The sequence below is a fragment of the Motacilla alba genome, chromosome 19 (genome assembly GCF_015832195.1).
Source record: "Motacilla alba alba isolate MOTALB_02 chromosome 19, Motacilla_alba_V1.0_pri, whole genome shotgun sequence".
NCBI classification, from domain to species: Eukaryota; Metazoa; Chordata; class Aves; order Passeriformes; family Motacillidae; genus Motacilla; species Motacilla alba.
The window spans coordinates 5,396,384-5,408,378 of record NC_052034.1 but is presented as its reverse complement, the minus strand read 5'-3'; the positions used below and the strand labels follow the sequence as shown (position 1 = coordinate 5,408,378).

The following is an 11,995-nucleotide window of genomic DNA, read 5'->3' as shown; positions in this document are numbered from 1 at the left end:
GGAGTCAGATGCATCATTCTCTCCCCTTGTCAGGGGCAAAAATATCATCGATAGCCATGCACAAACCAAGCTGGCCCTGGTGAGGCAGGAGAGGGGCCAGAATTCCAGGGGGGGCTGGAGGGCAGAGCTGTGGGGAAATCTCTGTGGGATGTGGGGTTTACAGGCAGAGAGGGTCACGAAAACACAAAAAAATTCCACTGGCTGGCCCTGAACTTGGGACTCCTGCGCACACAGAGGGTGCTCTGAGCTCTGGAGAAACCTCTTGGTGTCTCTGCAATCAGCAGGGCAGAAAAACAGAATAAACTCATGCAGATCTGCATTACTCTGGGGAATTGAGTCCCTTCCTTCTGCCTTTGTGTACCCAGGGACATGTGACAAGCAGGAGCCTCTACAGCAGGTGAATTTCCCAAGCCTTCCTCAAACACCACAAATGGTTATTGGTAAATCCAAAGGATTTATTAATTTATTTATTTATTCATTTGTAGCCCCATGCACAGAATGACTGAAACAGAAAGAGCTGAAAATTGGGAGCTGGAGAAAGAGCTGGAACAGCTGGATCTGTTCTTCCAGCAGCCCAAGGCCAGATCAGCCCTGCCCAGCTCCTGCAGAGCAGCTCCAGGAGATGATTTGCAGCCATTCCCTGTCCTGCTCACACCAGGCACGACCTGGTGGCTGGGGAAGCTTTGCTGGACAAGAACAGGCAGTGCCATGGCTCAGCATTTTGGGCATTGGACTTTTCCCTTGAATCAGTCAGGAATTAGTCATCCCCCAGGCAGGGTCAGCAGCAAGGCCAGGGGAAGCTGGGCTTTGCCTGGTAACTGCAAACCCTCTCTGGCAGCACCAGGAAAAGGCTGGAAAAAGCAAAAAAAAAAATGGAGGAAGGAGTGATTTTGGCAGCTCACTATGTCTGGGTGTGCAGCAGAGGGGGTGTTTGGGAATTACCCTCTGGAATTGCAAATGCTGCCCTTTTTCAGTCACTCTGCAGTTTCCTGGAGATTTTATGTGCAATGAGCTGATCCCAGTGGGTACCAGCAGGATCCTCTCCTCCCTCTGGCTCCAACCCTTAATGCTGTGTCCTGCCATGGGAGTCTCTGCTTTTTGGGCTAAATCAGGAGAGATTAAATTGGATTAAATGATCCTGCTTGGGAAGAAGTGGGCAAGCAGTTATTGCAACAACTTCAGCGCTGAGAGGCTGCAGCCAAAACTGAAACTCTTCAGTGTAAATTCAGTCAGAGGAAAGGGAGGAAAGGGTCAGCTGCTGCCAAAAATTAAACCTTAGAGAGGTGTAAATTCAGCCAGGGGACAAGGGAGGGTGGCAGGGCAGGCTGCTGGCCTGGATCAGGGCACCAGAGCCAGGCCCTGCACCTGCACCTGCAGGGACTCCGTGTCTCTGCAGCCTTTCCAGTAAGGAAATTGTTCTTTTGGCCAACCACCAACAAAAAGGGACAAATGTAAGACCCACAGTGACTTCTAGCTCGACACAAGCTCATTCCCTCATGATTTTCCCTGTCCAAGCAGGAGCTGGTGTTATCAGTGGGGATGAATGCGTGTGCAGTGGTTCTGGATCTCACTCTGGATCCCCATGGTAGAATTTGTGGCAAACCCAGGGAGAGGTTGGCATCTGTCTCCTGGCAGGGCTTTTCTGCCAGCACCCCCAGAGCTGCTGCAGAGCCCTGACACAGTTTGGGAGCACCAGGCACCCAAGGAGCATCTTGGAAGCTGCAGCCTCATGGTCAGCGCTTCCCCTTCTGCAGTTTCGTTTCCTTTTCCAGCTCAGCAAAAATGGGTGGTCCTGACATAATTTTCCCAGTATGATGCCCTCACCTTCCTTCTTTGAAACCCTGCACCCGCCCCTGGGATGGGGATAAAAGGGGAGCACGGCCCCAGGGCCACAGCAAGAGTCCTGCAGCCTCCCCAGCTCCAGCTCCAGCTCCTCTCACAGAGCCCGCAGCCCACAGCACCATGAAGGTCCTGGCAGCCACCCTGGCCACTCTGCTCCTCCTGGCCACCTGCTTCACAGCTGAGGGTCACCTCGGTGAGTCCAGCATGGCTGTGTCCTCCTGGAGAGTCCCAGCCCTGCCAGGGTGGCTCTGGGGAGGGCTGGGGGGTCTGTGTCACACTGGGGGGATGCAGGTTTGGAGCTGGGGGTTGCCTGGAGGGTGTTCTGCCAGGGGATGTGGAAATCCCTGGAGGGGGCAGAGGCCGTGCTGGGCTCTCACCAGGGCCATGTGTGTGTCTTGTGCCCTCACAGATGGTGTCCCCAGCACCTGCTGCTTCAGCTACCAGAGGCAGCCCATCCCTCGGCGCCGCGTCAGCTCCGTCTTCGTCACCAGCAGCTCCTGCAGCCAGCCGGGCGTGATGTGAGTACCAGCAGTGCCACCTCTGGGGGTGCCAGGGGTGCCAGGGGGACCTGGGGACACATGGGTGTGATGTGAGTACCAGCAGTGCCAGCTCTGGGGGTGCCAGGGGTGCCAGGGGGACCTGGGGACACACATGGGTGTGATGTGAGTACCAGCAGTGCCACCTCTGGGGGTGCCAGGGGTGCCAGGGGGACCTGGGGACACACGTGGGTGTGATGTGAGTACCAGCAGTGCCAGCTCTGGGGGGTTCCAGGGGGACCTGGGGACACACATGTGACACTCAGGGTGCCGCTGCCCCGGGCCAGCAGCTCAAGGCAGGTTTTGTCCTGGCAGTGTTGTCACCCACAAGAAGAAGCAGCTGTGTGCAGATCCAAAGGCAGCATGGGTGCAGGAGCTCCTGAAGCACTTCCAGAGCCTGGAAAACTGAACCTTCCCTGCTGAGAGCCACAATCCCACCCCTGCACAGCTTCCAGCCTCGGGCACAACAGAGAGGATTTGACCCCCAGCCTTCTTCAACGGAGAAAATTATTTTATTTAACTTATTTAAGTTAAACTAAATATTGTTTTTCTAAGCATTATTTTTAAATAATTCTAAAAATTATTTAAACTGTGTCAGAATAATACACTAAAATAAAGGTCATTTCAATCATACCCACGTGTCTGTTAATGAAGGATCAGTTTTGATGCCTCCTTGCACCAAGGTGGGAGAAGGGACCATGAGGATCCCTGGGTTTGCTGATCCCCAGCCTGGATCCAGCTCTGGTGCCACCCAGTTTACCCCCACAGGTGACACCTGTGTCTCACCTGGGGCTGCCAGTGTTTGGGGAATGTTCTGGAAGTACCTGTGGTGCCACAGGAGAGCTGGGGTATGATTTTCTGTGGGATGGAATATCCTTTGGTCAGCTTGGATCACCTGGCCTGACTCTGCCCCCTCACAGCAGCTCCTGAGTCCTTGGTGAAGGAAAACACCCCTTAGGAACAGCTAACACATCAACATTATTCCCATGCTGAACCCACCAGCAAATAGCTAAAAAAATAATAAAATTGAGCTGCAGATCCTTCCCCAGCTCCATTGTCCCACACCACTGGTGACACCACCAGCCAGGCTGTCACCCAGCAAACAGGACACAGGACATGGGCACAGCAGACCCAAATTTCTGTGCCAAGCAACTCTTCATCTACAGGCACATTGATATAATGGAAACTATTTTTGTGTGAACTTATTATCCTGACATATTTGAAATACCACACCTAATAGCTGCCTTTTGTAAGTTCAGAGGTATTTGTGCTGAAGGAAATGCAGTAGATCTCACTCATCTGGGCTTCAGGAAGACTCTTGAATTAAGGCCAGATAGTAAATTATGAGCAAAGGCAGAGAAGATGTGACTGGCATGTGAAAAGTAAATTTGGTCAAGAGCTGCCTGAAAGGGGCATGGTAATTGCTTCAGCTGGAAGGGGCTGCGTCACACTCACAGGGGCTTACCCACACAGTTCCTTGAGTTTCTGCCTCAAAAAATATCCTGCTTGACATTTGCATTGATGACCTTGGCACACAAAGCAGGAGAAGGCAGAGGAAATGTGCTGACGAGGCAAAACGAGATGGGATCATCAATCTGGAGCAGGCCAGGACATCACACAAAAGGATTCTAACGACCTTGAGGGGTGGAGGAGGGATCCAAGGCAGCGGTGCAGAGGAGGATCCTGCTGGTGGGGACAGGGATAACGGGAACAGGCACTCCAGCTTGGGAGCTGGGAAGGGCTGGGGCAGGGAAAAGCCCTTGGCACACGTCACAGGACTGACGTTAAGAGTTAAATGCAAAAGGATGGGGTTGAAAAATGAGGGACTGCTCCATGTGAAGGCACCAGGGGTTGGAAGGAGGTGCAGGGGCACTGCTGGTGTGAGGACAGGCTGGAAACCAACAGAGAGGATCCAGGCTTGCACGGGGACAGTGTGAGGTTCTCATGCAGGTTCTGACCCAAGGCAAAAACCAAGCACTGCTCCCATGGACACCAGTCCCACTGATGGCTCAGGTTTCAGCTCTTATATTTTTCAGATTCTGTGCTGCTTTAGTGTGTGGGTCTGGGACTCACATTATGGGATGGTGAGCTCTCTGCACAGAGTAGAGAGACAAAGCAATTCCTTCTCTAGCTGGGGACCAAGGACAAATGATCCAAATCTCAGCCCAAGAGCATAAACAAGAGTGAATAGAAGAGAGGAAAACAAGCATAATCTAAATCTATAACTAGACAATGAACCCAAATATGGAAATGGAGCAGAACTGATCCAAGGGAGAGACACCGTGACCTGTCGTGCATTTTGGGACCATTTTGGTTCATCTTGGGTGCAGCCCTGGCTGGGCTCTTGGGCTGCCCAAGGTGCATCCATGGAGGAGATGCTTTGAATAAATCCCTGCTTTATTCTTTAACTCTGCTCTGGGTCAGCCTTCTCAAGGCATCATCACCAGCACGTTCCACAGCCCATCCTGCAGCTGAGATTCCTTCCCAGGTGAGCTGCCCTGTCTTCACGAGGGCCAATCCCCAGAAGCCTTTCAGAGCCCAGGGTGTCCCTCAAAGCAGCGTGGCTATCAAATCCAATGCTCTCCAAGGCTGTCCAACCACCAGCAAACCAGGAAACTCCTTCCCAGGACCAGCTTCACTTGTTCCCCTGCAAGCCTGGAGGTGATTTTGGTGTGAGCTGCCTCACTCTGAAACTGCTCATCTCATCCCTTCAGTCTGGAGCAGCAGAATAACAGCACTTCTGCCCAATTTCCTCCATAATATCCTTTTTGGACACTCCCACCTCTAACACCCCTCGTTCTGTGCCCTGAGGGAGCAGAGCTGAGGCAGCCTGGGTGCAGACACCCCCATTTCCTAAGCTGACCCCTTGTTGCTCCCCAGGGCTGGATTAATTTTGTGGTTCCAACCTTTCACTCTCCACATTCCCTGTGTGTGCCCATCCCATCTCACTGGCCTTGGGACGTGTCACCATCACTGCAGTACTTCAGGACATCAAATCTCCTCTGGGATCATCAGGGGTTTCTATTTCTTTATTTCTCTCCTTTCAGTTTCCTCCACATCCTCTCCCTGACCAAGTCCCTCAGAGCTTCCTGGGCCACATCCCTGCTGAGCTGAAAGACTTTTATAGCACTATTTTCAATTTTCAGGCTTTTTCTGTCCACTTCCTCTTTCTCTGGAATTTCTCTTTCGAATTAACAAGGACAAGACTAATCTTGGGGTCTGCTTGGATCCCTTTCCTTTTCAACCACAGGATGTGGGACTGACTCACAGTTTAGGGAGAATGACTTCTGTCCCCCCTGATCTGTGAATCCCAGCACCCACAGCATCCCTCCACTCCCAAATGCCAGCCAAAGCTGTCTCTCTGGACCCTCTCTCCTGAATTTTCCTTCTGTGAATTCCCCAGCAGGACAGCTGTGAAACCTTTGCTTTGCTTTTAGGACCAAGCCGGGAGTAATGGCAACCATCAGTCCTTTCCCATCCTTTTCAGAGCCACTTTTTTCCTGCAGCCTCCGTGCCTGGACCCTGCTCGGTGTAATTCAGCATGACAAAGCCTCCTCCTCCTCCCAGGAGAGGCATCACTCCTGATTCAAAGTGCTTTTTGGTGTGAAAGCTGCTTTCTACCCTGGGCTAAATGCCCCAGCACAGCCACAGGGTGGGCTCCCCTGTGTCCCTCCAAAGAGCTGACCCTGCTACCCCCAAAAATGCCTTGCAGGAAGGTGGGGACAAGCCCAGACAGTGCAGAGAACCAGAAATAACAAAACACTGGCAAGTTTTGCATCTGGGCCTCCCTTTTGCCCATAGAGCTGAGTGAAAATGGTGATTTTGCAAGCAAGGACTCACCACAGCTGTCCCCACAGCAGGACTGTGTCCCCATCACCAAGAGCAGCAGGCTGGGAGCTCAGGGGACAATGACAAATTACAGGTGCCAGCCCGGAGCTCCACGCACACTCCTGAGGCTGGGGCACAAGTGGCAGGGATGCTCTGGGAAGGACACAACCTCCAGCAAACACCTTGGGCACAAGAGGCAGCAGACCTTGGTGGCTCAGAGGGCACGAGCAGAAGAACAAGCCAGACACAGGGATGTCTGCATGGAGAAAGAGGAAGGAATTTGCTCTGGCTGTGATTCTGCAACAGGCAAGATGTGAACTCATCCTGCTGCTGGTAACTGGCTCCAGGGCAGCAGCACGGGCAGGAAAGGGTCAGGATGAGTCAGGGCTCAGCCACGTGTGTGGTGGTGCCCAAATTCCAGGGCCAGGTCAACCCTGGATCATCCAGGAGGTGAAAATAATCTGGTTTTTGAGAGGTAAGTCCCAGCAGAGGATGTGCTGTCTCCAAGGATTGAACATTTGCTGCCCTCCACAGCTCGGGGGCACCCTGAGGAGCTTCCCATCTGCACAGTTCCCCATCCAAGGGCTTCTGAGGGAAGGGAGAGGCCCTTGGGGTTAGAGCACGTGGTTTTTCAGAGAAACAGAGCAAGCAGAGCTAGGGAAACACAACTTCCACTCACTGTGTCCTCTAGGAACAGACTTCCCCTCTCCCCAGGTGATCTCCCAGCACGTCCTCACTGCTGCAGGATTTTTTCTCCCTTTTTTTTTTTTTTTTTTTTGCTGTTTGAGATCGGAACACCATGTCCTTTCCAGCAGGAAAACAAAGGATGAAATTGTTCAGTGACCCCTGTGGCCCATTCTCAGGCCTCTCTCACCCTCTTTGCACTGCACACCACAATTCTTCCACGCTCTGCAAATTTAACAAATCCCCACTTGTTTCAAGCAGCATTAATAAAAATATCACATAGCACACCAGAGCTGTGGGGTCCCACACACTCCTGGCAGTCAGGGGTGAAATCCACCCAGGCCATTTCCACAGGCTGACAATGACAATGAGGTGTCAGAAGCATTAGGGGATTTTTTTGCAATCTGGGGAGCTGCACAGGACCGAGCTGCTCATGCAATAATCCCTTCCCAGAGCACAGCACTCCCAGATTTTGAACCCCTGTCAAAAATGATGTCAGGTTAAACTCCAGGAAAAGAACAGGAGCGAGTGCCTGCTGGTGTGGGAACACAGGGCTGGGCAGAGATTCCCAAGGATTTCCCAGCCAGCTCTTCCCAAGCTGTTGCAGAGCAGCATTGCAGCACCATCTGCTGCCTGCTGCTCCCCAGCTCCTCAGCAGGCAGCTGAGAAATACCTCACTCACTGCTCAGGGTGACAAATCCTGCAGTCGCTGATGAGAAAGTGGATCTGTCTTCTCTTCTTGGGGGAAATCAGGGCTCGGGCTCCTCAGAGATCCCTCAGCTGAAGCACAGTCTCAGATCCTGTGGTCAATACTGCAGGTGAGTGTGAGCAGCAGAAGCACCGACTTACAGAGTTTAATTGCTGCAAATATTTACTCAGGGTTTAAGCAAATTAACACCCTGCTGGCACTCCTCTTTGCAGCAGCCTCCCTGTGAGGGCACAGCACACCTGACTCCATGTGTGGCTGAGCCTTCCTAAAGCTGATCCCAGCTCCTTCTGACCCATCTAAAAGGTTCACAGGAGATTCCAGCTCCTCCTGACACATCTGAAAATTCACAGCAGATCTCAGCTCCTCCTGCCCCATCTAAAAGGCTCACAGCAGTTCCCAGCTCCTCTTTCTCCACCTAAAAGGCTCACAGCAGATCCTAGGTCCTCCTGACCCATCTGAAAGCTTCCCAGCAGATTCCAGATCCTCCTGACCCATCTAAAAATTTCACAGAAGATTTCAGATCCTCCTAACACATCTGAAAGGTTCACATGAGATCTCAGCTCCCCTTTCTTCATCTAAAGGTTCACAGCACATCCCAGCTCCTCTTTCTCCATCTAAAAGCCTCACAGCAGTTCCCAGCTCCTCCTGGCCCATCTAAAAGCCTCACAGCAGTTCCCAGCTCCTCCTTGCCTATCTAAAAGCCTCACAGGAGATCCCAGCTCCTCCTGGCCCACCTCAGAGCTCAAACACCATCCCAGCCTGCAGGAACGAGGTGCTGCACAGGAGCAATGCCCAGCAAGGACACAGCAGGCTGAGAGCAGCATGTAAAGGCAGGTTTGGCATTTGTGCTGGCAGGAGTGTGACCTTGTCCTTTTCTTCACTGGGATTTACAGGACCAAGTCCAAAGGAATAAATCAGAGGTGCACATGGAGCAGGTCTCCTCCTCTGGGCCCCACTCCACAGCTCAGACCCAGGAGCAGAAGGAAGGCCCAGCACGTGTGAAGGATGAGGGGACAAGCTCCCTTGGCTGTGGTAAGGCACATGCCACAAAGAAAAGAGGGAACAGGAAAAGAAGAACCAGGGGAATCCCAGTATTTCTCCCCACCCTCAAATCCGAGAATGTCACATTCAAAGCTGCTGCAGCATTTCCTGGCTAATAAGGGAGATGGTTCACTGTCCCAAATCCTGGCCCATGCCCCCTCCCCAGCCTTGGGACCATGACAGCATCTGCCTCATCATTCTGGCATTTCTGACAGCTTCTCCCTCTCACACACCAGGCTCCTGCAGACAGCTCAGGAATTGTGTGTAACAGCCAATATTCTGCAAGCATTTCGTGCCAGATTGAGCTGGGAGAGAATGAACACAGCCCAAGCCACCCAGGCGAGGCAGCAAGTGCTCCCAGGGCTGGGAGCAGCCGGGGCAGCCCTGCAGAGCACTCCTGTCCCTCTCCACAGGCAGCTGCCATCCCCCTGTGTACAGCTCAGCCTGCTGCAGATGTGTACAGAGGAGATTTGGGTGTTTGTTCTCCAAACCTGCCTTGTTAACGCTGGAGGAATATTGACACAACACTCCCTTCGAAGCAAGTGGAAATTGAAGCTTTTTGTTGAACCTGTTTTTTTTTTCTTTAATCTTAGCTTTTAGAACAAGACATTTAACAACATTACCATTCATTTTTACACCACATGTCACAAGTTCAGCTGGGCTCCTGCTTTAGCTGCAGCTGGATGTTGTCTGCTTCCCCAGAAGTCCTCAGAGTGAAGATTTACGGAGAAGCAGACACTTGAACACACACAAAACCAGAAAATGCGAGTGGGTTTTACTAATGAGGCAGGCACTTTGCTGCATGCACCTCTCCACCAGAAACAAGTCCCACTTTAGCAGACACCAACAGCATCTTTTGTCTTTGTCTAATTTGGGAGCTGTGCTGCACAGACGTGGGTAGGCAGTTAATGTATGCAAAGTTTGCTCGAGCAGAAAATGCTTGATCTGGTCAGGGACTGGAAGAACAGAAGCTTTGCATTCCAAACAAAGGATCCCCCCAGGAATGGGAGGTACTTGAAGATGTCCACTTCTGCATCTGGAATTAAAAGCTGAGATTTCTCACAGAGAAATGCAAATCAATTAAGTGAACCAAGAAATGTTTGGGGAGGAGAAGGAAAATACTTGGCAGGCAAATACTAAAACGTCAAGCAGCTCTGTGGGAGTCATGTCCCAGGGACTGGACCAAAAACATAATTAGTCTGTTGTGGAGATAAACCCCAAGCTTGTGTTCTGTTTTCTCATCCCAAACACCTCCTGGGCACTTGCTGCCTCACATCCTTCCTCCAGCAGCAGAGCTCCAAGTGTGTGAAACACCTGGGGGAGGAAGGGTTTTGCAAAGTGTGAAGTGTTCTTTCCAAAGTGCACAGGCAGTAAACAACATTTCCTCTGGCTTTGCCCTGCTCCCAGCCAAACTGGGGGCACTTGTGGCACTCCCAGCTGATGGCACCTGCCTGGGAGCTGGATGGCAGCTCTGGATCCCCAGTGCCTTGTCTCTCACACCTGGCAGCAGCCAGAGCTGCCCAAGTGTCCCCACAGAGGCAAAGAGGCCACCAGTCCCACCAGGCTGGCAAGGAAATGAGGGGCTTCAAATGTAGATCACATCCGAGTCATGCTGCTGAACCTGCAGGCAAATCAAAGAGCAAGAATTAGTGCTGGCTGAAAGTAACTCCCTTTGGTCTGGGTCTTCCTCTCCTCCAACTCTGGAGCCTTTTGTAAGATACTCTCCAATAGTTTTTCTTCCTTCTTTAAACTAATTTGCCTCACCCCTGAGTTTACAAGTTGCTTCTGTTGGCTCAGAAAGAGCTGCTCCCTCAGCTGCTGCTGCACTCAGCTGTGTCCTTTAGTTCTAAGCACACCAACCCTGAAGGAGGTATTGGATGTTGTATTCAGGAGCTTTTAATTGATCCTCAACCCCTCCAGTTTTGTTCAGATAAACCACAGCAAATCCATCAGGCTTTCCCCATTCCCAATACCTCACCCAATTAACATTGCCTACAGACAGCTGATCTCCTTCCCACTGTTCCAGACCACATTTCCTTCCAGCTCCTCCTCATTCTCCAGCCCAGTGACATTTTAAAGCAGCTTGTTTTCTCCTGACACCCAGCTCATTGCTCTTCAGGCCTCTCTGACAGGGAGCACATGGAAGGGAACTGAGCTGTTGGGAGCCTGGGGATTTATTGGTCTCTTCCTCCCTGCCTTTTAAAAGCAGGAGACAGGCACAGTATGTTTTAAGCTCTCTATACCTGGGAGCACATTTCTCATTTCCAAGTCTGGCTGGTACAAACAAAATTGAACACAGATCCTCCTACTGTGTACAGACATCTCTGCTTCATTTACCAAGGCTTACAGCTTTGCACTCCAGCTTAGATCAGAAGTGAGAAAAAACAGGCAGCCTCGAGTTATAAACATTCCCAAATGATGAGCCAGCACCAGGGGCTCCAAAATCCTGCAAAAGCCTTGTCAGCTGTGAGGCTGGGGCAGAGCAGGACAAACCAGGTCCCTGCAGGCAGCCACCCTCTCTGAACTCTCAACTTTTAGCCAACATTTAGGAATTTACTTACGAATCTGATTTACCTTTATAATCTGTTTTCTGGTTCCTGTGCCCACACTGTTGGCAGCCAGGGAATTGGCTTGGGAAGATGACTTTTCCACTGGCACCATGTGCTGAATTTTGTTGGTGCAGGGCCAGCTGCTTGCAGTGTTTAACAAGTAAGCGGGGAAAGGTCTTTGAAGATTTACATCCACTGCATCTCCAGTTTCGAAGGTTTTCATCCATGATGGGGCCTTTAAAAGAACAGAGCACATGGAAATTTAATGCCCTCTCTATATCAGCACTCATTAAGCCAAAAAGAACATCAGATGAGTAGTCAGAAAATAAAGGCTATCTTTTCTCATCATTTTTCAAGCCTCCCTTCTGTCTCTAAAAAACCATTGACTCAGAGCCATTTTTGCTACATGAGGAACAACCTGCAGACAAAGCCAGCCCTATTCCTGCCCTGCTGCAGGAAGAAGCCAAAGAGTTTATTTAAATAACAAGCAACTTATGACAAAAAATCTGGGTCTAGTTCCTCATTGCCTTCAAAAAAAAAAAAACCAAAAACACCAAGGCTTTTATGACTTTCAGCAACCACAAAGCACATGAATGAGAATGTGAAGCAAACTGTAAGAAACCACATTTAAATGTGTTAGTCACAACCATTTCATTTGCTCCAAGACCTTAAACCCTGATTGTGATTTCATAATCATAAAATGAGATTATTATTTTTTGCTGATGGTCCTGGTATTCAGTGCAGGGAAAAGGCCTTAAGATTTTGTTTTGACATGAATTTTCCTCTAAAAGGGCTCATGCTTCTAA

The 11,995-nt window shown here is 50.9% G+C and overlaps 2 protein-coding genes across 3 annotated transcripts in view; one reads left to right on the top strand and one right to left on the bottom strand.

Annotated features, from left to right (window-relative positions):
• Positions 1-1,901: 1,901 nt before the first annotated feature.
• On the top strand, positions 1,902-2,990 carry LOC119709892 (C-C motif chemokine 3-like). The gene is made up of 3 exons (XM_038158207.1): positions 1,902-2,035; positions 2,252-2,360; positions 2,694-2,990. Exons 1-3 carry the CDS (start codon positions 1,963-1,965, stop codon positions 2,785-2,787), a joined length of 276 nt encoding a protein of 91 aa, XP_038014135.1. The 5' UTR covers positions 1,902-1,962; the 3' UTR covers positions 2,788-2,990.
• Positions 2,991-9,196: 6,206 nt separating this feature from the next.
• LOC119709717 (merlin-like) overlaps positions 9,197-11,995 on the bottom strand; it is a 33,520-nt gene continuing 30,721 nt past the window's right edge. For both annotated transcript variants that reach the window (XM_038157833.1, XM_038157831.1), the window contains exons 18-19: positions 11,215-11,424; positions 9,197-10,261 (exon numbers count right to left, since the gene is read on the bottom strand). In XM_038157833.1, the coding sequence (XP_038013761.1) occupies positions 10,226-10,261; positions 11,215-11,424 (246 nt within the window). In that variant the 3' untranslated portion in view covers positions 9,197-10,225. The remainder of the gene's footprint in view (positions 10,262-11,214; positions 11,425-11,995) is intronic.

Bases quoted from the DNA above. Each gene is read 5' to 3' on its own strand.
- LOC119709892 (XM_038158207.1), top strand. From the start codon at position 1,963: ATGAAGGTCCTGGCAGCCACCCTGGCCACTCTGCTCCTCCTGGCCACC. The intron at 2,036-2,251 runs GTGAGTCCAGCA...GTGCCCTCACAG, and splicing joins CACAGCTGAGGGTCACCTCG to ATGGTGTCCCCAGCACCTGC. The intron at 2,361-2,693 runs GTGAGTACCAGC...TTGTCCTGGCAG, and splicing joins TGCAGCCAGCCGGGCGTGAT to TGTTGTCACCCACAAGAAGA.